Raw genomic sequence first — 26,479 nt, forward strand, 5'->3', positions numbered from 1 at the left:
GCAGTGTTGAGTATTCATTATGTGTCATACACACCCCTGAGGCTTCCTGAACTTACAGTGGGAAGTTTATAGAGGCTGTGGCTTACATGTCCAGGAAAACTGCCAATGGCCAACTAAATGTTTGCCTTAGTGGAAGGACAGGTGAACTGATTTCTAAATGCAAAATCAGCAACTGTTCAAGAGGCCCCTCAGCCATAGGCTTATAAGGTACCATGTCTACAGAGGCCCAAGGGGTGTACCTTGTTCTGGAGCCTTCTTTGAAACCCATGGTTTCTGGTTACAAAAGGCCTTTAATAGCAAGTGAACCTTGAGCAGGTCCCAGCTTCTAATCTCCAAAGGTCACAAGACACTCTTGACACACGGTAGATACCAGATGGTTATTTCAAAAAAAGTCTTTTTTAATTGTTCAAAATAGCACAAAACAACATCGCACTATGGTAATATTGAGTCACAAGGGTTACTCTACAATAGATGAATGGGTAGTACTGTCCTCAGAAATCAAAGGGTGCTCAGGAGAAGGGATAGGGAAAACAAAGGGAACAGGCGAGTGGGTTCGAATTTGACTAAACATGACTTTCCACAGAGAAATATAATACAATACACTAGAGGCCCAGGGGGTACAAGCCAGAGCTGCTGAACACATTGGCTGTCCATTTTTAAATCCTTCAGTAACTTGCTTGCAAGCATTACTCATTGCCTAAAACTTGGGTCCTGGAGAGAAAAAAAAAATCCAGAGCTTGGGGACAATGCTACAAAATTAATTACTGAGTTGGTATTTGGTACCTACCCATAGCCTCTGTGGATAGATATGGCATACCCCACTGCCATCCTGGGCTGCCTCCAAGGGGGTCAAAGTCCCACCTGTTCCCTGTTCCTGCTGTGTTGTTTAGGGTCAGTCTCTGAAAGTGATGCTGATTAAGGTGGACACCACCTTTAAGCCCAAGCCTCTACATGTTAAGTGCTAACCCACAAGGAATGAAGTTTAATGGTCTCACACTGTTCCAGAAGCAGGCAGGGGCTAGCAATAGGATATTGGGGCAGTGTCTACCAAGTCCCACCCAAGACACTCTGTTTCTCTCCTACTCTAGCTGCTCTTTTAGCCTTTCCCCAGGAAGACCCCTGCCAATGATTAGCTGGGGGGGGGGGTAAGGGGATGAGGGGTGGGATAGGATGGAGGGTGGGGGAGGAGATAGGATACACATTCTGTACACAGCTAACAAAAAGGGATAAACCCCCACACGCTAAGGCTAAAATTACAATAAAAATGTTAACTTCATTAATTTCAACTTAAAAAATACAACAAATGCAGCAGTTGGTGATGTGGCCCCCAGGCTCAAAAAGGTAGGCCAAAGCCAGGGTTACTGGGGGCCATTCTGTGCCCATTGGGAGGATTTCACAGCCACTGCTCAGACCAACCAAGGCTCCCCCCCTCCCTCTTTTGAAAGGAGAGAGAGGTGTTGAGTGGGAAACTCAAAGGCCTCTGAGATACTTAAGCTTCCTGTGACTTTGCTGGGCGAGATAGGTCTGGCTAAGCTTGAAGAAGGGATGGGAGGTGGCTGGAAATACAAGGATAGTAACAAAACAAAACAGAGCCAGACAGATACCCAGGATGGGTACCTGCTGGGAAAAGCCTCTGAGAGAACTTGGGGGATGCCCTTCCCCCTCCAGCCCTTGGCTGTCTCTCAGGCCAAGGGAAATGAACTACAAACGAGTGCAGGCTTAAGTATGGGAACTATCTCTTTTGTTTTCAGTTTTAATTTCTTTTCCCAAAGTCTCTGAACTGTCCAGTCATACTCAACCCAGGGAGGGCATCAGGTAGGGAAAAGGAAGGAGCACAACTTGCACTTACTCGCCGTTCTTTCCAATCTGCCTTCTGCTTCCTCCCAACAGCAATGGTAAAATGTGCTTTCTTTATTGTAAAAACAGAGGGAAAGGGGGAGACTGAATGGTGGCCAGTAGCTGGTGAGGGTGAAGTGCAAAGGCCAGGTGGGCAGGGCGGGAAGGTGGGCCCTATAGGGCATTCCTGAAGCAGAGGGGTCTGGAGGATCCAGATGCTGGCCAGCTTCCTCACTGACCATCAGCCTTAGACTTCTTTGGAGCAGATTTCCTTATATAATAGAAAGAAAAGGAATTGTCATTAAAGGATCCCAAAAACATCACAAAAATACCAACTCATGACCTTGTATGGATATAATCCCAAGCAGCTGATGAGAAATGGAGCTTACTTCTACTCTGTATCCCCCACAGAAGATTCCTGAAAGAGACTTGCTACTTACATTTCTGGAGACGACATGGGCCGCTTGCTAGCTGGCTTGGTGCCAGAGCTGTCTTTACTGGTTTCTGAAAGGAGTGGGATGGACGGTCAGCAGTTCAGGTAAAAAGAACATTTGGGTGTATCCCACTTGTCACAGTCCTGACTGCCCTTATCATCCTTCAGGTTCAGCTCTTGCCTCTTTTTTTTTTTTTTTTTGGTTCTTTTTTTCGGAGCTGGGGACCGAACCCAGGGCCTTGCGCTTCCTAGGCAAGCACTCTACCACTGAGCTAAATCCCCAGCCCCCAGCTCTTGCCTCTTAATGCCCCTCCTGAGACAGATAACTCTTGGGAGCTAGTCTCAGCCTGATCTACCCATTTTAAGGGCCTTGGGACATGCTGTTCTTGAGTCTAACATCTTTTGCTTTCTTCTAGCCCCTTCTTTCTCACTTTTAGGTATCCCAGGGTATCCTCTGTCCACCCCTAGAACACAAGAGCCTCTTCTATAATATCCTATACTCTCTCATCCAATGACTGAAGCCTCCCTAGTCTAGCTAGGTATCTTTGTTCCACTCAGTGCTCCCCTCTGTACCTTCCCTAAAAATTGCCCCAAAAGGCTTGTGAACACTTACCTTGTAACCACCTCACTTGTGTGGCAGGGCCGTAGCCCTTTTCATTGCGGGCAGCAATGCGGAAGATGATGGCAGGCTTTGTAGTATAGTCAATGTGGGCGTTGGAGAGGCTGGAGGACTGCACAAGGCAGGAAGGGCTAGGCCCACAGTATACTCGCATGAAGGCCAGCTGGGCTGGGGTAGAGCTCTTGGGCTCACCACTGGCCTGTGAGCTCTGGATGGCCAGGTACACAGAGTACTCGATAATCTTGCCGGAGGTCACAGAGGGTGGCTCCCAGGTGAGGTGAGCACCATCTGGGCTCTAGAAGCCAGGACATAAAGTCAAGCCTTGTCATTTTCAGCCACTGTGGCTTTAGCCCATCCTGCCTATGCTCAGAACAAGAGAGCTAGAAGCTTCTAGAACTTCTAATAATCCCCATAAAAATAGCTCCTCCCAATACAATAGAAATTTTCCAGGGGCCAGTGAGATGGCTCAGTGGTATGGTAAAAGTGTCTGCTGCCAAGCCTGATGACTGAGTTCGATTTCCTCGACCCACATGATCTCCTCTGACCTTCACATGAGCACCATGGCACAACTATGCCCCCCCCCCATAAATACAAATGTAATAAAAAATTAAAAACAAAACCAACCCAGATATTCCACATCAAATTTTAAAGAACTTTAAAGAGCCTTTATAACACCCCTCCCCAAACCCATTATCTAATCCATAACTTATCACTTAGCTTCTTGGTGCCTCATTTCTGCACTTGAAAATAGACTAAAAAGACCCAGGCCTCCTTGGGACTTTCAGATTAGATAAAAGATTTAACAACGGAGAGCCTGGCATGTATCTTGTCTAAGGGTGAATGTAGGCTGCCTTGCCCTTCTCTGGTAGACTCTTGGTCCAGCCACCCCCTGGCTCTGTTCATATGTACCTCCCTAGGACAGACAGTTGACCAACAAGGAACAGAAAGGTAGCCCATAGAAAAGACTCACCTTGCTGATTTTAATAGCACAAGGAGCCCCTGGAAAACCAGGCAGACAAGTCTTAAAGGCTGAGATCTCACTGAAGGGGCCCCGGCCACAAGCATTGATTCCAGCAACTCGAAATTTATAAGCTGTGCCTGGCTGCAGCTCCTGCTTCTTTAGCTGGTTATAGTCTGGAACGGTGCCTGAGTCATCCTAAGGAAAGAGGTAGAAAACTAGTAAAGAAGAAAATGGTTTGAGGCCTGCGGTCAAAAAGGATACTTTGGATTAGGGGGCAGTTCAATGCTAGAGTGCTTGTCTCTGGGGCTTGGTGCCATTAGGAAAGGATCAAGTTTGACTTTCTTACTTACTCTCTGGTGGGGAAGGTCTCCCTCTGGCTGCCTTACTACTTTCCTAATTGTTCAAGTGGTGCAAAGATTAAGTTCTCTTGTAAGTGCCTCTCACAAGGCAGGGAAATTAAGTTTGTTTTTATGACAATTGTCTCACAGGCATGGCAGGATCCACCCCACTATATCCAAGGGTGGCAATTACAGGGCATACTTACATCTGACTGAACAGCATCATCTGGTGGCAGAAAATAGTGTGTCACCATTACACTGGTACCTTTAATGACCCCCACATCAAACCACTGGTTCTCCTTTTTTATAGGGGCTTTGCTGGGTGGGGGTGGCAAGTCCGGTTTCTGGGGGAACAGAAATGAGATGACATCAAGTCCTTGGGGCTCAGAGCCAGTGCTACCCTATCCCCTGGGGCCACTGAACCAGACTTACCACACCCAGGGACTCAATGCCATTTGCCACTTCAGTAAGGGTTGCTGCAGCCTGCATCTTTGCTGGACTGGCTACAACAACAGGCTGAGGAGCCACAAATGTGTTAGATGGAGCCAAACCTGGAAAGAAACAAACTATCATCGAGGAGAAGGTTCTGTGTTGAGGCAGAACCTCCATGCCACCTTGCTACACCATGTCCACCTCCCATCAGTTCAACTCCATCAATGATTTACCCATGCCAAAAAGCAACCCAGCTTACTCTCAGTAGCTGTTGAGGGTAGCAAGGCCACAGTGCTGGGGACAGCACTAGCTAACTCATTGAGGCAGTTGCTCTCGATGGATGGGTCATTGAGACTGTCAGCTGGGGCCAGAGCCTCAGTGGGAAGGTGGTGCTGTTGCTGGGCTTGGGCTTGAGCCTCCTGGAGCTGCTGCTGCTGCTGTACAAGAGCTGCAAGCTCCTGCTGTGTCAGCACAATGGGTATGGTGGTAGCCTGACCCTCTTGGCCTTCAGCTGAAAGATGACCCAGTTCTGCTTGTGTCACTGCTGCTGCTGCTTCAGATGTATCCATGGGCTCCCCAGTGCCTGCTCCAGGACCAAGAAAACCACTATTCAAAAGGAACACATGTGTGCCTGGCCCAATGGACAACAATGGTGTCCCTGAAATTTTGTTTCCCTAAGCTTTTATCCTGCCCACACCTTATTACACCCCTCACCACTCATCCCCATGTCTCCTTCCTAGACAATCTGTCCTACACAGTCCTCTCTTGAGTTACACTGTGTACTCTCACAGGAAGCAAATCTCATCTCAAGTCATCCCCAAATGGTGCCTTGGCCTGCTCTGTAATTGTAAGGCGTCACTCATCCTAAGGGGCCTATCCCTCAAATCTCCCAGCTGATACCTACCCATGACAGCCTGCTGTGCAGCCTGGAGCACAGCCTGGATGGCCAAGGCTTGAGCTTCTTCAGTGGCTGCAGCTTGAGCAGCTGCTTCAGCAGCAGCAGTCACTGCCAGCTCCTCTGGAGTGAGCCCTGTTACCATAAGGGTTGTGGTGCCCGCCTGGGCTTCAGCCATCAGCTCTTGGGGAAGTGATAACTGGTCTACTTCAGACTGTGTGGGTTGGGGTGGTTGGACCACCACAGTGGCCACAACAGCAGAGGTGGTAGGCTCCTGGACTGAAGATGGGTCCCCAGTGCTGCTCAGATCCACGGCGGCCTGGAGCTCAGGGGTCTGGGAGGCTGACAGGACCTCGGCGGACTCCCCCATCAGGGGTGTGGAGGCAGACTGCAGGAGTTGCCTTGGAGGCAGCTGCTGGCGAGGCCCTGGTGAGACCTGGAGTTCCTCTGGGGGCTGCAGGATGTCAACAGCAGAGAAGGGCATGTCAGAAGTTTCTGTGTTGGCTATGGTCACTGTTATCGTGGCTGGGATGGGGACTTCGGAAGTCAGAGCCCCTGGGGTAGTCTCAGTCAATGATGAGATGTTCTAGAAAGGGAGAGAAGCCCCCGTCAGAGGGAGAGGGGAGGAGACAAAGGCTAGAACCAGGTATTGGGGCTGAAAAACAAGATAGCCTTTGTTTTTTCCCTGTAGGCCTATGGTATCCAGGACAGGCTGGCCACTTTTTACCCCGATGATAAATGTAAATGGGGAAGGTAAGTCAAGATGCATCAGCAAGGGTGTGGCAAGAGGAAAGCCCTTGGGTCAAGTTTCCACTCAAGCCCAGACTACACTGTAGAGATGATGGGGAACAGCCGAGAAGGAAATCAACAGCAGAGATAAAGTGCCAAGGCTCCTCTCTAAAGGGCTGTCTGCCTCCTGACTCCAAGACACCAAGATTGCCCTTTTATGGTCTCGAAGAAGAACCAAGGAGCAATACCATACTGATACAAGGGCGACATCTAGTGTACATTTATGAAAGCACAGATGAAAGGCATAGTGGGCAGAAGACCACAGAAGGGATCCTTGGAGGAGAGGCTTACCGGCACAGAAGGACCTGGGACTGGTGTAGACTGTGTCACAGTGGTCACTGCTCTTGGCAGTGTAGAAGACACAGTTGTAGTGATAGCACTGGCACTGGTGATATTTGTGCTGTCACCTTGGGTACTCGCCACTTCTCCTTGGTCACTGGCAGCTGGTGGAGGGTCTGTGGGTGTGTTAAAGGGGAGACCACTTGACTTCCAGTTGCTTTTACCACCATAGGATTCCTAGGACCACCCATCTCCCTCATGGCTAAAAGAATATCTGTGCCCTAGTCTACCAGATACTTCTACTCACCTTGGTTTGAGCTCATGTTAGAGGTGACAGTGGTGGCTGTGTGCGTTGTACCTGTCTCGTGGGTCTCGCAAGGAGGATTGGAGCATACCCTCTGTGTTGAGAAAGAGGCCAGCAATGTGGCACCAGCCTGGGAGGTGACAGTGGGCACTGCTACCACCTCTAAACCAGACTCCAGGGTCCCATGAGAGGGAGTGGCATCAGGAATCAGGGCACCCACACTGACTGACATAGTGGTGCCAGTGGAAGTGGTCTGGTGTGTCTCGCAGGGATGGCCACTGGCAGGCTGTTGTCCACCCTCAGGCTGGCCTGCGCCTCCATTTGATGTGGCAGTGGTAGCTGTGTGTGTGGTGCCCGTCTCATGAGTCTCACAAGGTGGGTTAGAGCATACTCGCTGAGCACTGCCCGCATTGGAGGTAGTGGCGGTGTTGGTGGTACCCGTCTCATGGGTCTCACATGGTGGGTTGGAGCAGACTTGGGTCACAGTAGCTGAAGGGCACAGCAGGGCCTCTAGGGCTGTCATAGTCATGGTGCTACTGGGAGAGCTTGCCTGGAGGCAATCATATTGAGATGTGGGGACCACCCGAGCTGTACCAAGCTCCCCAGCAACCATGATAGAACGGGCTGTGGTTGGGGTATTGGTTGTGTAAGTATGATATGTCTCTGGTTGGCGCCCTGTGGGCACGTCCTTGCTGCTGGGGCCACTTAGCCCAACTCTGACACTTGGAAGGGCTAGTTGCACGAAGGCAGGGCTATGGCTCCCAGTCTCCAGTGCCACACTTGGCCTGAGCAGTGGGCCAGCTGAGCATGGAGCTCCAGTGGCCTGCACAGTCATGGTGGTGCTGGTCATGTTGGTCTGCTGGGTTTGGCACGGAGGCTTCACAGTACCCTGGGCTCTTTCCAATGCCCCAGGAGCCACAGTGATCCGCACTACAGTGGGGGTGTTAGTGGCACGACGAGCGTCTCGCTGCTGCCCAGTGCCCATGCTGGACATTGCTGTAGTGGCAGTGCTGGTGGTACCTGTCTCATGAGTCTCGCAGGGAGGATTCGAGCAGCCATGCTGCCCAGCCATGTTTGAGGTGGCTGTTGTGGCAGTGTTGGTGGTGCCTGTCTCATGGGTTTCACAGGGGGGGTTTGAACAGACACGGACCACATTACCATTCTGTTGTCCCACAGCTGAGGTCACAAGTGAAGCAGCTGCCTCCTGTCTGTCACAAACAAACTGCACCTGGGTAGGCTGAGGATGTCCCCCAAGGTTAGCCACAACAGTGGTGGTAGCTGTGTTGGTGGTGCCTGTTTCATGGGTTTCACAGGGTGGGTTGGAACACACCAGTGTCACAGTGCCAGGTTGTACATCACCCTGGCCTGAGTCAGCGATAGTGACTGTTGCTGTGGGTTGCTCTGTAGTAGGTGAGGCCAAAATGGACACAGGAAGGTCATGTACAGGTTGGGCCTCAACCCCGCTAGGTGCTGTGATCAGAGTCACCTGGGTAGGCTGGGAGACAGGCTGGGGAAAGAGAACAGAGGAGTTAGTGCCTGAACTATGTTTTTTCGAATTTGCCTCCCCTACTATCCTATGATCGCCCATGGTGACTGGAAACACCAACTCTGCTGCTAGGTATCCAGGGCAAATCTAACATAAGCTTAGCACATTATCTCAAAACAATGACTTACTTAGAGATGAGGGTGAAGGGGCAATGAGGCAGAGCTGGGGCGGGAGAAGTTGGGCTATATTCAAGCCTTTTTCCAGACAGTGTACAAAGGCCAGTAAAATAGATCCCTTATCACTTCTTGTCCAGTTTGAGAGAAAACAAATACTATATGCACATTGTGAAATCCTAGTGTCTGCAAACTGGACATAGCTCACATATTTCTCCAGGAAAAGACTCAAGAGATTACACCATGTATGGAAAAGCTATCATAACTATACAGGTCTACAGAACTGAATCTGGAAAGGGGAGAAAGGCTAAAATGCCCCCTATTGTCATGTCGGAGTGCTGCTGTATGGTGGTACATCCTTAGGACCCACTTACCTGCATTGTGATTGTAGGTGTGGTGAGTCCACCAGCAGCTGTTAGTGTAGTCTGTGCAGCTGACACTGTGATAGCAGTAGGGTTGATCACCTGACTTGAGAGAGTAGCAATGGTGCCCAAAGTAGTGATAGGTGTAGCCAGAGAAGCACTGGTGCTATGTGCCCCAGCTCCGGCAAGGCTGGTGGAGACAGTGCCTGTCACTGTGCCTAGTGTTGTAACACCTAAATGGAGGGAAAGACAAAGGTAGAATGAGGCCTATTGCTACCACTTTCTACCTAGCAGCCTGTGTCTCTGGAGAGGGCTAGGGAATGGGAGCCCTGCCATGTAGCCACCAAGGACAGAAGGCTCTGGAAGAGAGCACCTGTTATCCTCCCCCAGCCATTGCCGAGGACCTGGCCTGCGGGCTACACACCTGTGGTGCCCTTCACAACCAATGTGGTGACAGCTGGCTTGACAGCGGAGACGGTGACAGGGGTGACCAGGCGAACGCCGCCCATGGGCACAGTGCGGAGGATGGTGCCTGGCTGTCCAGGGGCCCCCTTTAGCACCACCTGGAACACCAGAGCAAAGTGCCACCAATGTCACTTTCAGGCTGACTGGACTGTGCTGCCCCTCTCAGGCCTGTTAGGAGGACACATGTGGTTTGTGCTACACTGAAGTGTAGAGGGGCCATGTGTGCCTCACCTGGGTCACTCCTTGTTGCCCATGGCCAGTAGCAATCTTGGGGACAGCAGTGATGATTTTGGCAGGTGCTCCTGTTCCTGAAGTCATCACCTTGGTGGTGATAATTGTGATGGGGGACTTAATGCCAGGACTGCTGGTAACACCTGCATTGGAGAAGGGTCCAGAGAAAACAAGCTGTGAAGGCTTCTCATCTTTTTGATCTATACTCATCAGCAAGGGCCTTTTGAAAGCTGTATGTTTACCTGTGGCGCCTGCCTGGGTGATAATTGCTGACATGGGAATGGTCTTAATGATGGTAGTTGTGCCGGGTTTGGTGGTGCTAGGAGAGACACTACTGATGCCCAGGATAGTGGGCTTGGTCCCTGCCCCACTAGCCTGTGTGGTGGTGATGATGGTTGTGGGCTTGCCATCTGCTGATGTCACCAACTTCAGGATAGTCCCTGCTGGCAGGGGTCCTTTGGTCTGAAAGGGAGAAGTTATGAATTAACAGGAACTACAGAAAGGAATATTAGGTTTAGCTATTCTAACTCAGAGAATATTCTGAATACTGTGGGTGCTGTGGTATCAGCAAGGCCCTTGAGCCATTTGCGCTCATGGGATCTTCTATCCTTGTTTCCCAATGTCTGTTTATCCCTGTGGGCCTGGAGTTTAGGAACGACTTCTGAGAGTGTGAGTGTTCACCTGGATGATCTGAGTCACAGGACCTGTAGATGCTTGGCCTGTCACTGCTGAAGTCTGAACTGGTTTGGTCTGGACCACTGACATCACTTTTCCAAGATTGGAAATCTAAAAAGGAAAGGATGGAGCAGGCAGTAATCTGGAACCAAATAAGACCATGACCTGGGCGAGAACTCTACTGGAATTGGACCAAGACAGCGAGTCACCAGTGGCATTCACCATAGGCTGGCAACTGTCACACAGTCAGGTGGTGCCTGTCACTCACCAGAGCACTGCCTCCCGGGACAGAGATGGGGCTCTTCACTAGAGTGATGGTCTTGGTGACTCCGCCTACCACCGTGGTCACCACCTGGGCTTGCTGGGCCACTGTTACAGTCCCTGATTTATGTACTGTGATGATAGGGCGGGTAGATGTGTTGGCAGCAGAGGACACAGATGTCCCCACTTGGGCAGCTGCAGTCTTTAGCATTCGAGTAGCTGGGTTGCTCACCTGGAGAAGCAGAGATGAGTAACGAATATAGCAGCAACATAATGGCTATAGCTCTGCTGACCAACTCCATCCAGCTTGGTTGGCTGAGCAGCAAGAGAACAGCCTGAACTCTCCACAGGTCTAATCTAAGGTTGTACACCCTTAAAGGTAACTGCATGTTCCATAGCCCATGCCACTGATTATAAACCAATGGCCTGAAAGATTGGCCCAAACCTAGAGCAAATGGTCACGGCTTGTTCAATCACCAGACCCAGAAGATAAATGCTCACCATAACAGGTGAGGAGGCCACCTTCACAGTGGCTGGAAGAGTGGTTGTACCAGGTGTCACAGCCACTGTCTTGACAATGGTGGTGCCTGCTGGGACACTTAGCACTGTGGGTGCTGAGGAAGGAGGGATTTTCTGTGTGGCAGCAGCAGCAGCAGCCAATGCAGCCATCCCACTCATCTGTGGGTTGCTGCCAATCACCTGTGGTGGACACAAAGCATGTGAGCTGCAAGGGGTTCTACCTGCCACCTGCTTCCCAATTCAATGACCCTTTCAGAACCTGCCAGGGCTCAGCAGCATCCCTAATTTTCCTAATGCAGGCTCCTCTCTCCTAGTACAAAGGACAAGTAGGTAGCTGCTTGACAAGTGGTCCTTTTTCTTTTGAGAAAGGGTCTCATGTAGCTTAGGCCAGCCTCAAACTCATACCAAAGATGACCTTCAATTTCTGATCTTCCTGCTTCTACCTCTTAAATGTTGGGATTACTGACATGCATGATACTGACTTGGTTAATGCAATGTTAGAAACTGAGTCTAGAGCTTCATGCACGCTAAGCAAGCCCTCAACCAATTGAGCTACACCCCTAACCCCTGAGTAGATTTTTAACCAAAGAACCATAGACAAGCTAGGCCTGGGGCATATGCTTGTAATCGTAACTACTTGGGAGGCTGATGCAGAAAGATCACAGCTTAGTGATATTCTAGTTCAAAAGTAAAAGCTAGGGGTGTAGTTAGTTTGTGAAGTTCTTAACAGGGTTCTGTCCTCAGCACTGCAGAGATAAATAAAAAGACCATAGCCAGAACTGGAGATGTATCTCTGTTGGCAAAATGTTTTTGTATACTTTCTAAAGGTTACCCTTAGATTATTTTAAATGCTTATTTCTCTATCCCACTATGAGGAGGAATTAGGGGAAGAGAGCTAGAACAAGAAAGGAGAAAAAAATGCAAGTAGTATGTCTGGGAGGAAGCCCGATTAGCTTGAAGGTTTAGAATGGAGTAGTAATTGTTCAGTATTTGACTCAAGGCAATTTTAGTAAATCTTAGCCTCTATGTGTAGTTATTGGGGACTAGCTAAGGTGAAGAAATAAAGCCACCATATTAACTTAGTACATACATTTATAATAAAAATTCATTTTACATATCTTAGTACACATGCTTAGCAAAACACAGTAATGGGTTTCACATATAACACTATCAACATCACTGTTGGGTATGGTTCATACTTATAATTTCAGACTTAGGAGGCTAGGACAGGAGAATCTCTAAATAGTAGAACGCCTGGGCTACAGAGTAAGGACTCTGTCAAAATCCAAAACAAAACACACCCTTTGAGTTAAATACAGCTTATTCTCACAGATTTGGGTCAAACCCAACTAACTAGATTTTCTCCTCCACCTTTCGAATCAGTAAAACCACAATGAAAATGTCGAGGATTCCAACACTTCTGGTTTTTTGAGACAGGATTTCTCTGTATTACCCTGGCTATCCTTGAACTCCTGCCTCCTTGGTGCTGGCATTAAATGTGTGTGGCATTTTTAATGCAGAAGCATCTTACAAAGAACAAGAGCATATGATGGGAGCTGGTAGGCTTCATGCATGCTAGGCAAACATTCTGTCAAGTAAACTACACCCAGGAATGGAGATACGCACGCTCGCTCGCTCGCTCGCTCGCTCGCTCATTTATGTATTTTTAAAGATCCCATGAGAACTTGTTTATACTATTTGGTCACCATAAAGCCCCACTCAGTAACAGATCCTTACCGTGCCCTGGGCACTCTGAGTGGGTACAACCATTCTCACACTGGCAGGCAGGGAAGTCACAGTGACAGGAGCTTTTCCAGCCTGGCTTGCAGGTCTCATGGTGACCAGTGGTGTTCCTGTTGTAGCTTGAGGACCAGTCACTTTGAGAACAGCAGGGACACCTGATGAGAAAAAGGGTTGATCATCAGGAGGTACTCTTCTATACATATTCAACAACTCTGTTAAATTGAAGGCAGACTTGAGCTATTCCTTGACCTGCATGTTCTTTATGTATGACCAATACCGTCCCAACAGCAAGACAGAGAGCACTTTTATGTCCTATTTCAAGAACAAAACCAAAGCTAAAACCAACAAAGAACAAAGCAGCAGCCTCTATTCAGGCAATGAATGTCTCCAGTGACTAGGCCCTACACAAATGCCTATGGCCGACTTACCTTGAGTCCTGGCTGCAGTGGGCACAGAAATAGAGCTGCCTGGCACTGTCGGCAAGACCTGGATGGTGGTTGTGCTTGGGGGTGCAGCGGCAGCCTGGGGCACAAGTGTGATGCCTACTTGGGTCAGTGGTTGTACAGCAGGTGCAGCTGCTGCTGGCGCAGGGCTCTTGGGAGGGTTGGCAGGCACAGACGGGACTGGATTGGGAGTGGGGGAGGTAGCCGTAGCAGCTGTGGCAGGAATGTCATATTTCTGGAGTTGTAGAAGGTAACTGTCGGCTGTTGCCACTGCACCCCAGCTAACCTCCAGTGAGTTGGTGTTGGCTCGTACTAGTTGAACTCGGGCTGGGGGTGGTGGCTTTTCTGTAATATAACAAAGCCAACTGTTAAAATAGGCAATAGAGAGGCTTAAACAGTGGAGAATGGCAGTGGCCCAGTACCTTACCTGTCTCCAGATACCACAGGTCCTTGCAGCAGACCTGATTGTTCCAGGCCTTGCGATAGCCATCACGGCCACTCCAAATATACAGGCGAGTATTGATGGCAACAGCACAGTGGCCTGCTCGAGCTCGAGGAATGTTGTCCTCCAGTGTATCCATCAGGATGGTTTCCCAGGCCATGGTATCTAGAGGTGCACAGATGCTGGAGGTCACACAGAGGAAAAAGGAACCTGTTCCCCCAACTCCCAAATTGTCCTCTATTCTTTCATTGTCAGGGAAGGTCAAGTTACTGGAGTATCACATTAAAAGTAAATAAAAATGAGGCAAAAAGAGCATAAAAAGAAAATTAAGCCATATATTGGGAAAGTATCTGGAAGATAACTCCTTGCACATAAAAATAATACAATCCGGGGCTGGAGAGATGGCTCAGTGGTTAAGAGTATTGACTGCTCTTCCAGAGGTCCTGAGTTCAATTCCTAGCAACCACACGGTGGCTCACAACTATCTGTAATGAGATCTGATGTCCTTTTCTGGTGTGTCTGAAGACAGCTACAGTGTACTTCTTTCTATATAATAAATAAATAAATCTTAAAAAAATCAAGTAAAGATCTTAAGAAAATGTGTGCATCCAATCAAAATAAAAGCAACTCAATTATTTTGTTTTCGAGATGGGATTTCACTAAGACCTGGCTGGTCTTGAACCCAAGAAATTTATCTGCTTTTGCCTCCTAGATGCCAGAATTAAAGCTGTACAACATATTAAACAATGTGATATTCGCTGTGCATGGGTAGGAAATTATCTTCAAGATAGTAAGGTGAAAGGGCTACTTGGCCCTATGTATGGCAGGCTAAGGTCCTGGAGCTATTGCCTATATAGACAAGTCCCTACAAATGAAGTACAAGAAACAACACCTCTTCTGTGCATAGTGCATAAGTGCTTTTGCACTTATGGATATCAGGCACGTATGAAGAGCCCATTCAAACTAAAAGGAATATTGCCTGAGAGTTTTTTTTTTTGTTGTTGTTGTTGTTTTGTTTTTTTTCGGAGCTGGGGACCGAACCCAGGGCCTTGAGCTTGCTAGGCAAGTGCTCTACCACTGAGCTAAATCCCCAACCCCTGCCTGAGAGTTTTCTACTCATTGGATATTTCTGTAATTAACCCATGAGCCGGAGTTTGTTTCCTGCATACCCTAAAAATTTCCCAGGGCCATTCCATCCCTAGCCACTCTAAGCCCGAGAAGGCCATACCCAGGTTGAGACAAGCCAGTGTGTTGGTACACTTCCATTCCTTCTCGTGTGTGGCCACTTTGACATCGTCCATGACAAGGGGCACCCAGCCACCAAATACATACATTCTAGGAGGATGAAGGGGGAAAAAAGCAAGAGAGGATTGAAGAGAGGTACCAAGCTAGAGGCTACCTCTTTTACCTAGAAAGTTCTGAACACGCTCAGTTCTCTAGAAAGCCCCAGGAGTTCCCGAAACTGTTTAATATGGCACTTTAATATGGTATCCCGATGGTTCACCCTTACAAAGAACCGTCATTTTTTTCTTTTTTGATAAGGAAAGCATTGTTTTATTCATCTAAGGTGCCTCCATGGACCCTAGACCTTGGCATTCACAAATAATCCCGATTCAATGAGGAACTACACAGTCGGTACTTAATATGGTAGCCTTACAGGTCAAGAAATGGTCTCAGGCTGCATTACATGCAGTCCCTCTACCCTTAATCTGTCTTTATGTTTAATAAGGAGGGTATGGGCCAGACCTGCCAGAAAAAGGCCTCCCTGGGATTGAGGGACAGTTGATAAACCTGACATGAGAAACCTTCAGGATCCAGGGGCAGCTCAGGTCAGGAAAGAAAAGAGCAGACACTCACTTGTTTCCTATGGTGGTTGCAGAGTGGAGGCTGCGAGGAAGGGGTGCCACCCCACTAAGGCTGGGCTTATTCCATGTCAGTGTCTCTGCAGAAATGGAAAGATTGTAACAACCGCATCTCTGTCTTCCTAAATCCCTCAGCAAGCCCTCTAATTTATTGCCCTAGCAATTATGTTTCAGCATTTCTAATGCTGTTCAGATGATCTGGACAAGGGGATTCTTCCCAAAAGTACTGGGCACCTGGTATAAAGGCAGTACCACTTAGGTATGACATAGGGGTATCAAGCTCACCCCAAACTTTCTTTTTTTTTTTTCTTTTCTTTTTTTCGGAGCTGGGGACTGAACCCAGGGCCTAGCAAGCGCTCTACCACTGAGCTAAATCCCCAACCCCCACCCCAAACTCTTTTTTGCACTTCTACTCCCTGCAGAACATATTTACCCCCATGCCGCTTTAGCACTAGACAAAAACTCAAATTTTCCTTATATTCAAACACTTGGACGCTGTGACCCTCAGGGAACTATAACCAATATCTACCCCCACATAATCCATCACCCACTTTATAGCCCAAGTAAAAACTGATTTACAGTAACAAATTTTATCACACTAGTCATATCAGAATATACCATTCCACATATAGACTGTCCACTGAAAAGTGAGTCAGGACTCTAAAAGTGAGTCAGGATTGAGGGAATTCCATTGTAAAAAGATTGTACTCTCTCCCTATTCTCTCAAAAGCCATATAGTGCATCAAGCATTACTCCGTTTCCTATCCATTAGTAAGGCTAAGGGGGACAGCTTCCCATGAGCCCCACCTCACCAGGCAACGACAGCCACCGAAGGCCAGCTATCCAGAAGATCGACTTTGCTCTAAAGCGACTGGAATAGCAGCAATTTCTTACCAATGTCCAGGGTCCAAAGGTCCCCTAGCCTGCAGCCACTCATCCCTCCATAGATCACCAGCTTGGATTTCTTGTTATCTTTTTCAGTGTAGACCACAGCAGTATGTGACTCCCGGGGTGGAGGAAGGACACCATAAGTGATGGGAATGTCCCAAGCTACCACTCCAGAGCCTGGCCGTAGTTCGAGAATATATAAGTCATTCAGGTACCTGAGGAAGATCAGTTATAGCAGACCTTGAACACATGCACCACAGGCTTTACCAGGTTATCTCAGTGAACAGTAGATTTATTAGAACACAAAAGAGCAAAGGCCATGGAAACCACAAACCCTACTATCTTTCCCCAAAGAGAGACTGCTAGAAGCTTACAGGGTGAGTCCAAATGGAGCAATGGAAAGGGTGTATGTGCAAAGCTATGATGTCAGCCTTAAGTTCAGACTCAGTGGCAAGCCTTAGGCAACCATGTACATAATACCAGGCATTTTATCTAGGCCTCCCTAGAGTAAAGGGGTGTCAGCTTGGAACTACCTCCACATATTAAGAGCTTTGGCCACAGGCATTAGAAAATACCCATTAGGAAATGTTTAAGCAGAAGCTGCAAAGGAAACAACCAGGTCTAATTTCGGTTTGAGGGATAGGAATCAGGCCAATTCTGCCTCTTGTCCAGCTTTCTCCTACAAGACCTACCCAGGAGTTCAGATTTCAAAGCTAAGAACTTCTTGAAAGGGCACTCATTGACAACCCAACAAAGGAGAGAAACATGGCTCTGGTGGAGTCAGCTGGCACAAAAGTAGACCCACCCTGGTGGGATTCCTTCACAGAAAAAAATAGGACAAAGCCTCACCTCGGAATGTTGTTCTTGGGGTCCTCACTATCATTGGCCAGACCCCCAAACAGGTAACATTTGTTGCCCACAAGGGAGAAACTGTGTCCAAGCCGAGGACACGGAGGAGGCCCGTTTTTGGGTGTCTTTGCCTTCAGTCTCTTCCATTCCCAGCGACTTGCCTACAAAATCAATTAATACGTAGGAGATAAAAGGTCACCGGTTGGGGGTCAGGGGCTATTTGTGGCATAAAGAGAAGACTGTCTGGAATGAGAGAGCACATTGCTGAAACATGTAAGTTCTAAAGAATTTGGTCCTGTTCTCTCCTCTGACACTGTTCAAGGAGGGAACAGCATTGATAGACACTTAAGTAATCTCTACCACTGCCTCTCCTGCTTTAGCTCACAAACGAGTACAAGGAATACTATGGAGAGTTCTACAGGGTCTGAGGCAATGTAAGAACCCAGTCCCAGAGGCTCTATGTTATTACCTGGAGCTCATAGAGGTCGTTGCTGTATTTTCCATACTCTACCATTCCACCAAACACCAGCAGGCGAGTACCATCACATACAAAGCCATAGGCTGCACACCCTGGAGGGATATCCCCTCTCACAGCTGGGATGAACCACTGGTTGGTCGCTGAAGAAAAGGAAACAAAGTCAAAACATCCAGGAGTTTCTAGAACCCAAGTGTCCCCTGCCTCCTCCATTCTTATTCTTTAAGTCTTGTACTCTCCAACTCCTAGTCTTAAAGAGAGAAGGGGTTGAGCCAGCATACTATAAGAGCATTATCCCAAATCTCTAGCCATTTTATTCAAACCATCTGTAGAACCCTGGCTTTCAAACTATTGTACAACTTCTCATTAAGGTCATCTCAGAAAGCAGTAAAGTCACCAACCAAGATAATCCATCAGCCTCTGGGAATCTAGTAGACCATGACTTCCTTCTCCTACTGTTTACATGATCATTAAACTTCTATACCCCAAATGCCTTCCCTCTAGGGTTCATGTTCCTCCTCTTCAGAGCCCACAATCCATTCTCTCTGCACCACAGAGTTAAAACAGCCAGAGCCTACAGCTGGACCTGTAGGTGGTACTGGAAACTTTAACTGTTATAGGCTGATGCCCCCCTTCATGTAGGCAGGAGACAGACAGGGAAAAACCTGAGGCAAGAATCGTCTGCTGACCTCCCAAACCTAGCTGCCTCTGCTTTGACTTCCCTACTCATTTCCTAGGTGATGGTCCACAGGCTCTGTGGCAGTGCCCCTCTCCACATCCAGAATGTTTTCAAGCCTGAAGTGGCAACCAAAGCAGAGCTTCTGTGACAGAAATTTCTCAAGAGCCCCTCACACTTCTAACTGGTTTAAGGTGGCAAGGTCACCAAGAAAGGGAAAGCATCCCTCAGGTACATCCTGGTTCCTCTAAGACAGTACAAGACAGTGGTCAAGCCTTCGGCTGGAATGGAGCCCTCCCCTAGGTTGCCTGGCAGTTTGTTCTTTCACCTAGGTACCTATGTCCTTCACATCTGCAGTGGCAAGGGTTCTGGTAATGTTATAGGCAAACACATTCTTCTACCATGCCACATGTTTAAAGGATAAGTCAGTCAGTCTGTCTGTCCATCCCAAAATCTCTAAGACTGGGGCCAGAGGCAGACCTGCTGCATATGCATGTCAGTCAGGTGAGATCTGAGAAGGCTGTAGGAAGAATTTCAAGTCCTGGATCTGGGGAAGGGGGGCTGCAGCTACCATGGGGAAGGGCTTCGAAGTCAAGACCAGTCCTTCCTCCTAGAAGTAGATGGGAAGTCAGGTTATGTTTTGGAGAAGGGGACACTAGAGGCTTTTGTGGACTAGTCTAAGCTGTTTGTCTGCTTCTCAGCCATACTATCCACACAGGGAAGCAGGTATACTTCCACAAGAAATAGATGTTGGATTTGGAAACCAATGTACTGAGAAAAGGAGGGAAATGCTTGTTTTGCTTTTTCTGCCCCCTTTATTTAGATGCATTTGGGGACAAATTTCTCTCCCCCAACACCATTTATAAAATCCTGTGCCCTACCTTGCTTCAGGGAGGAGGGTCTCCCCAGGTGCGCCTGGAACAGCTAGCTAGCTATTAAGACTCCTCTGTGGTTTAGCTGAGTCACTAAACACAATACTACAGCCCCCATCCTCTCTGCCATTTTTCTGCTGGAGTGATGCAGCTTGTACTGCACGTGCATACATGTGTCCACACACCCAAATGTTGCCTCTTGACCTACTTTCTTATTCCTATACTGCAAACATGAATCAAGAAATGTAGGAAATTCCAACACTGAGGTATATCAACCTTGCACAAGTAAACAATCCATGGAAGGCTTTTCATCCAAATTACAAAAGAAAAGCTAACAGGAAGCTCTGAGGCAGCCCCAATCCAGCACTCAGTTACCTGTAATCCTAGCAACTGAAAGGCAGAAGGAGGAAGACCAGGAGTTTAGGGTTAGCCTGGGCTATAAAAGACCTTGTTTCAGGGGACTGGAGAGATGGCTCAGTGGTTAAGAGCACTAGCTGTTCTTCCAAAGGTCCTGAGTTCAAGTCCCAGCAACCACATGGTGGCTCACAACCATCTGTAATAGGATCTGATGTCCTCTTTTGGTGTGTCTGAAGGTAGCTACAGCGTACTCATATTAATAAAATAAATCTTTAAAAAAAAAAGACCTTGTTTCAAAACAAAAACACTCACAAACAAAAGACCCTCTTTAGAGTAAAATCCAATAGGGACATGAACCTGATTCACTATCTGTCTCATATATAGGTAGTCCCTCACTCAGCTAAGAGCCCTTGTGTTAAAGCATGTAGGTAGGGAGTCATGAGGCAAATCTTGGGTAAAAGTTAAATGGCAAATGGGATTGGCCCACAGCTTTCCTATCTCATGCAGATCCACTGACCCAGGTGACCAGGCCAGAAGTTAAGTGTGATGTTCCTGAGCCTCCCAGATCATCAGTTTCTCCTCTGAGACCTAAGAGGTACTAATCTGGCTCTAGAATGTTTCTTCTGGCAAAGCAGAAACCCTTCCCAACTCCCATCAGGAGTCTGTTAGGGAGTAAAGTTCTTGGTATAGAGATAATGCCATCTAACCTCACCTATGAATCCCTGTTTAACTCCCTGCAAGTATGCAATTATGTGAATTCCTAGCTCCACCTTATAAATCTAACAGCTGCTCTCCCTTGCTCTCAAACACCCAGTGGGGTATCATGTAACCCAATCCCCAGGTCCCTCATTGTTGATGTACCCTGGCAAGTCCCTGGCCCTCTAGCCTGACCCTCACCAGAAGAGGGGAATTTGAGAAAAGGAGGCCACCTGTTTGCAGGCTCCAGCATGAGATACTTTTTAATCTTCCCATCACCATATAGACTGAGGATACCTATGCAGCAGAGAATGCGGTGGAGTTCAAGGACTTATCTTCCTTTCAGCGTGATTGGTTATACCAAAATCATTTCTGATATGGCAGGCCCCAATGCTGGAAGGCACAGAGAAGCCCCGGGCCTCCAATTTCCCATCTGGTAGGTAGGCTTTGAACCTCTCCACTGATAGGAAGAAAAAATGAAAGAGCCTGGAACCATGCCCAACCCTTGGGAGCAGAGCAAGGGTGATGAAAGACATAACTGAAGGTTTCTCTGAATAAAAAACATTTAAGTCAGAGCTTTGAAGAGTAAATAGGCTATTTCCTAATCAGCAAAACTAACAAGCTGATAAGGAAGTGAGCCTGTAAAGGAGGGCCTGAAATAGATGAGGGAACAGATGTGATACCCATTTGACTTAATGAGATTTAGGTATAGTGACAAGAGATAAATGGATGTATTTCTAAGGCACTGGTTTTCAGTCTATTAAGGTTCACACTTTGTCCCACTTCTACCAGTAGCCCGTGGCAGTGCCCTAGCTTGGACCTGTCACTTCCCCTCTTGGACTCCAATTTCCTTATATGTAGGAAGTCCCATTAAGATATTTTATACCCCCCCCCTTCCCCGACAAATCTATGGAGGGATTCGAATGTGGCTCAGTGGTACAGAACTTGCTCAGGGCTCTGTTTCACACCCAACCCTGAGGGATAGTGACTGCCAATACCCACCAAAGCAAAAGCAGCCTGGGGAGAGGGAACAATCAACACACCCAGCTTCACCGAAGCACGTTTATCACCTTAGACTGTGTGTATCATTAAGATTGAGGCCTCCTAAGTAATCTGAATTGCCTCATGGAAGTAAAATTCCTTCATGGGCAGTTGCAACCCTAAGACCTACCAAAAGCTAGTAAAGGGTCTCTTACCCCCATGGTGACTACCTCTATATGGGGCAAAGTCACGTATGTACTTACAAACCCAGTAATTCCACTGGGTAATCCCTGGGTGAATTATACTCCACCCCCTGCAAACTGAAGAGCTGACCAAGACAGCCAAGTGCACACAAATCCTGGATCTCTTTCCTCTTTCAAAGAGGAGTTTCTAGGGGAGCATTAAAGAAGTACTAATGCCACAAAAGCAAAGGGCTATAGGCAGAGGCATGAACAGATTATGAACTCAGGCCTCTTTAGCACAGGACTGCTAGAACTCCCAGCCTAATAAATACATGGCATACCCTGAGACCATCAAAACAAGGGATACATCCATTAAGGTGAAGAACAGGGTATATAGCAGGGTCTGCTAGTTGCTTTCTCAAGTCACCTAAAAATTGATCAGGACAACTTGAAAACAGTTACTTGAAGGATTTCAGGCCTTTGAAATTAACACCAAAGTAGTCAATTGTTTTCAATAAACTAATGAATATGTAGAGGTCCCAGAAAGCCAAGACATAGGCCTGCAATGGACTTTGGAGCTGACTGTAATTAGGCCCCTGCCCTACTTTCTAAAATTGTATTTCCCTGCCAGAAAATCTGCTCCAGGCCTTAGTAGAAGAAAGGCAGTCCAGAAAATGGAGTAGGTACTCTTGCTTCTGTGTAAGGCATCTCTAAAAACAGCTCTACTACTCCACAAGTTGTACCCCTGCCCTTAGCCTTACCTTATTGGGCTAATTTCTGCCACCACAGCTGCCTGGGCTGTCGTAGGCATCACCCCCCTCCCCTTCTGCAGAGGCCCTGAGAAAAGCCCTGCTCCCTGGAGGCAACAGGTGCGGAGAGACAAGGAACTCAGAGGGTTGAACAACCCACCAGTCTTTCAAAGTCAACTTGGGAGGGGGAATAGTTCAGAGGTGCAGAGGCAAGCCTGTACACTCAGTCTGGCAGGGGAGGTGCTGGGAAGCTGCCAGGAGAGTCTGGCTCCAACCCTTGTTCCATGAACTACCCCAAACCACGATCTCCTCCCTGCTTTCTGCCTCCACAGTGTGGTGTGTGTGAGATGGAGGGTGGGGGTGGGGTCAATTGCTTCACACTTGGTCCTGCCCACAAATCAAGAGGAGGTGCCTGGGACCGCAGGGGCCCAGAAAGGATGAGGGTGCACGGAAGAGGCTAAGGAGCTGGAAAGGGAGGAAGCACTGCAGGCTACATCTACTGCAGCAGAGGGAAGCTTCTAGTCTACCAGAGGCAAGGGAGCTGGATCTGTCTGGCCACACTAGTATTCCAGGCTCTCACCTGGACACAATGGCACATACTTCCAGCCTTGGCAAGCCCCAGCACTTCTCCCTCAGGGCAAGGAAAAGGCCCTGAAGGCCCTTGGGTAGTCAACTGGCAACTCAGGCCAATCCCCTGTACTAGACATACAGAAAGTGCCAAGAGGCTACCACAGGGGAAGGATGCGACAAAGCTTTCTGCCCTAGAGACAGAGCAAGGGAACCAAGCAAGGAACAACATGTGGCTCCCATAAGGGAGGGGGCAGAGGCCAGGCTGCAGATCAGCCATACCTGCAGATAGGCTCCTCCCAATTTGCAAGGGCTTGGGTTTGGGGAAGGAGGCACCTTCTGGGACTGGTTAACCCCTTACATCTCACAAGAAAAGAGGTATTGAGCCGCCCTTCAGTCTGTTATGCAGGGCAGGGTGGAGGAACTCAATTGTTATGGCACCAGAATAGGAAAAGAAACAATTTGAACAGAGAGGAAAAAAAACAACAACACAAAAATCTACAACTCATACAAGTAAATACCCCCATGTGTGCGTATGTGTTGGGGAGGGGGAAGCAGTACAGCCATCGTGCCATCCGTACTTGCCACGAGGATCACATTGGGCTGTTAAAAGTCTGCACCTTAAAGAGTGCTTCCCTCTTTGGGGGAGAGGGGTAGAGAACGGATCTGTGATCTAAATATTGTCTTTTCTCCGGAACAAGCATGGGCGCTGGGGATGAGGACTATCGCAGGAGGGGGGAGGATTCCGCCTGCGCCAAGAGAACACATCCGCTGCCGCGCCAGCCCCAGCCCACTGGGTAACGGTGTACGTCTGAAGTCACTGTCGCCCGCGACATCCCCTCCCCCTCACCAGTCGGAGTAGAAGGTTTCTCTAAGTACCAAAATGCAACCTTTAAACACAGAAGAGTACGGGGGTGTAAGAACGGGGGTTGAAAAATCAAGGAAAAGGCAGAGATGGCAATAAGAGCGAAGGTAGAAGAAAAACACACCAGGGGAGTGAGAGATAGGAGAAGATGGGGAAGAGAAGGGTTAGGAGAGAGATGGAGGGAAGGCTATGAGAAACCCAGGGCAGTAGCACTCACCAGTGTTGTACACGTGTAGTTCGTCCACTATCCCCTCATTGCCGCCGCCAAACACCACTATAAGCTCCTTGATAGCTACTGCACGGTGGCCGTGGCGGGGTCGCGGCACGGGACCCGACCAACCCACCACCCGTTTCCAGCGGGGCTGTAGAAGCACCGCTGGCAAGTTAGCGGGGGACACAGCCGAAGCCATAGTTCCGGTTAAGGATGCAGTGGGAAGAAGTCACTGAACGGGAGGGATACCCTTAATTCTTCACACACCCCCTTTCGTCTAAGGCAGCTCTCACGAAGAAGCGGCTCCTTACACAGCGGTGGACGACTCCATGGAGGCCGCCATCTTAACTATCCTCCTTCCTTTGGCTCTTTCCCCCCCCTTCTCACTCGGCTCGTATCCTTAAAAGCTTCTCAAAACTGCAGAGCACCTATTTCCGAGAAGCTGGAGGCCACCGAGCGCCGTCGCTCTAACTATTTGCCTGGGTGTTCCCGCTTAGAAGCTCGAGCAGGAGGCTCTGGGAGCCGCCATCTTGAGCCGCCTCTCTCTCCTCCCTTCCTCAGTCGTAGCCCTCCCCCGCCGGAAATGGCGGAGCCCCGGCCCGGTTCCCACACCCCCCGTCCCCAGCACTGGCTGGCTTCCGGGGCGGGTGGAAAAGAGCCACAAATGCCGCGGTTGTCTCAGCTCCGTCGGCAGTCAGACCACAATTGTGGAAGCCGCCATCTTGAGACCGTCCTGCTTCCCCACCCAGCACTTAAGACACCGACCGCAGAACCCCAACGTTCCTAAATAATAAAGGCGTGTCAGAAGCTGGCGAAACGGACTCGAACTCCCGGGTGTTGTTCGGGGTCCCGAGCCGTATGGCTCGTAAGGTTTAGCACCTCTCCCTTGAGTCCGCCTCTGAATTCAGGCTGCGCCGGCCGCCCTGGGAGCCGCCATCTTGAGACTAGCTTCTCCCCCCCCCCCTATTCTCTTCTTCCTGGACAGTTCTTCCACAGCAAACCAAACAAAAGGCAGCGTCCAATCCTCGCTTCCCTCCTTAAGACTCCTTCCCACAGGAGCCGCTCGAAAGAGCAGGAGTTAAGACCCGAAGTGACAATTGTACGGCAGGAGAAGCGGTAACGGCAGGGCGATCATGCCTCCTCCCTGGGAGCCGCCATCTTGTGTGAAGAAGTAACAACTAAACATGGCGGCTATCGGGCGAGGGGGCGGAGTCAGAAGACGTCACCGCTCCCCCGCCTTCGCATGTCTTAGCCTCTGCTCCCAAGCCTCTTAAAGGACCCAAGGCTCATAAGGAATTAAAAGCTTCTGTAAAAACCAGTGCGTTTTCTACTCGCAGGCGAGTTGGTGCCGCTGTGCAGTAGGCTAAAGACAGTAGAGTTCGGGTCAGGAGCGGTAGCGCCCCGCCCTGCCCCTCCCCCCCCCAGGGCTCCTCCACGCCTCCTCTCTGGGAGTCGCCATCTTGCCACTTCCCCACGCCCGGTCCTCTGCGGGCGTCAATAGCGACTTTTAGCACAAAACAAAGATGGCCGCGGCATCTGGGGATGCCCGGATGAAAATCTAACTCTTCTCCCCACTCACTCGCTTGGCCCCGCCCCCTGGGAACTGTCTCTCAGGTCGCTGATGGGACACAAACCCGAGAAATGGCCTTTAACTAGCAGTGGAGACATGGCTCATGGTAGTTAAGGGTGGCAAAAAAGGGACACTGCGATTGCACCCTTTGCTGGGAAGCAGCTGTTTTCCCGCCCTGAACACTCAGCGACGGTCAGAATCCGGCTACAGCAGGGAGCTGCAGGCGGGGCCAGAGCGGAAGGTGACGCCATGAGCTCACAGGGGCGGAGCTGCTGCCCGCTCCCAGGCCCGCCGGCAACACCCCGAGGAGTCGCCGCCTCCTCCCGCGCCTCCCGAACAACCGGGCCACGCGCTCCCAGTTGCAGCGCGCCAGACTACCCCCCACCCAGAGGCCCAGCGAGACTAACGGCGCCAGAGCGAGGCGAGCACGGGAGCAGTCTGTGCCACTCGCGTCACCCGCCCCGCCTTCTTCCCAGGGCTTCTCGCCCCGCCTTTGCGCAGGCGTACAGTATCTTTACGGGTCCGCCCTTTTTTGAGATTTGAATTTTCCCCAGCAAAGCCAGAGAAGTAAAAAACCCGGATGGTGAACGCTGGGCTTTTCGCGCCAATATTGTAAGCTCACACAACAACCTTGAAAAAGCGTTACGGTCTTCATTTCTACGTTCCAAGTCTCCCAGGAGGCTGCTTAGGCACAGCATTGTCATCGCTGTCATAGGCAGGTTGTAGCACAGGGGTCCTAAACTGATGTCTCAAAGCCTATACTAAAAGCAGATGATTTCTTCGCATTAACCTTTCTTTATTCCATCCTTATTTTAACTAACTTCTAGTGGCGTTTCCTGTAATTGCAAATGTAGGAAGCAGAACATGGAGTATCAGAAACACCTGTGACTTTGTGATTAAAGGACATGTACAGATCAGTATAGGTCCTATAGCTACTATGTACAGATCTAGAAATTAAATTACAAGCTCTATTGGCAGTCTGAATAACTTTGA

At 49.1% G+C, this 26,479-nt stretch overlaps 1 protein-coding gene across 4 annotated transcripts; it reads right to left on the reverse strand.

The window, feature by feature from the left end:
- Positions 1–367: 367 nt before the first annotated feature.
- On the reverse strand, positions 368–25,400 carry Hcfc1 (host cell factor C1). Of its 4 annotated transcripts, none has more exon segments than NM_001414734.1 (26): positions 368–2,107; positions 2,277–2,340; positions 2,883–3,183; positions 3,859–4,044; positions 4,394–4,531; positions 4,620–4,738; positions 4,879–5,202; positions 5,524–5,968; positions 6,595–6,758; positions 6,890–8,393; positions 8,920–9,140; positions 9,332–9,470; positions 9,604–9,746; positions 9,846–10,065; positions 10,285–10,389; positions 10,547–10,771; positions 11,041–11,238; positions 12,796–12,956; positions 13,230–13,589; positions 13,672–13,851; positions 14,915–15,021; positions 15,544–15,628; positions 16,443–16,651; positions 17,286–17,446; positions 17,755–17,903; positions 23,923–25,081. In NM_001414734.1, coding segments are annotated over 26 exon segments (6,141 nt in total). In that variant the 5' UTR covers positions 24,116–25,081; the 3' UTR covers positions 368–2,067.
- Positions 25,401–26,479: the final 1,079 nt, after the last annotated feature.

This window comes from Rattus norvegicus, chromosome X (assembly GCF_036323735.1).
Source record: "Rattus norvegicus strain BN/NHsdMcwi chromosome X, GRCr8, whole genome shotgun sequence".
Classification (NCBI taxonomy): Eukaryota; Metazoa; Chordata; class Mammalia; order Rodentia; family Muridae; genus Rattus; species Rattus norvegicus.

Coding starts and splice junctions, on each gene's coding strand:
- Hcfc1 (XM_006229593.5), bottom strand. CDS start 24,115: ATGGCTTCGGCTGTGTCCCCCGCTAACTTGCCAGCGGTGCTTCTACAG. Junction 15,022..15,543: donor GCAACCACCATAGGAAACAA/GTGAGTGTCTGC, acceptor TCATCCTCCTAG/AATGTATGTATTTGGTGGCT. Junction 9,471..9,603: donor GGCAACAAGGAGTGACCCAG/GTGAGGCACACA, acceptor CTGGTGTTCCAG/GTGGTGCTAAAGGGGGCCCC.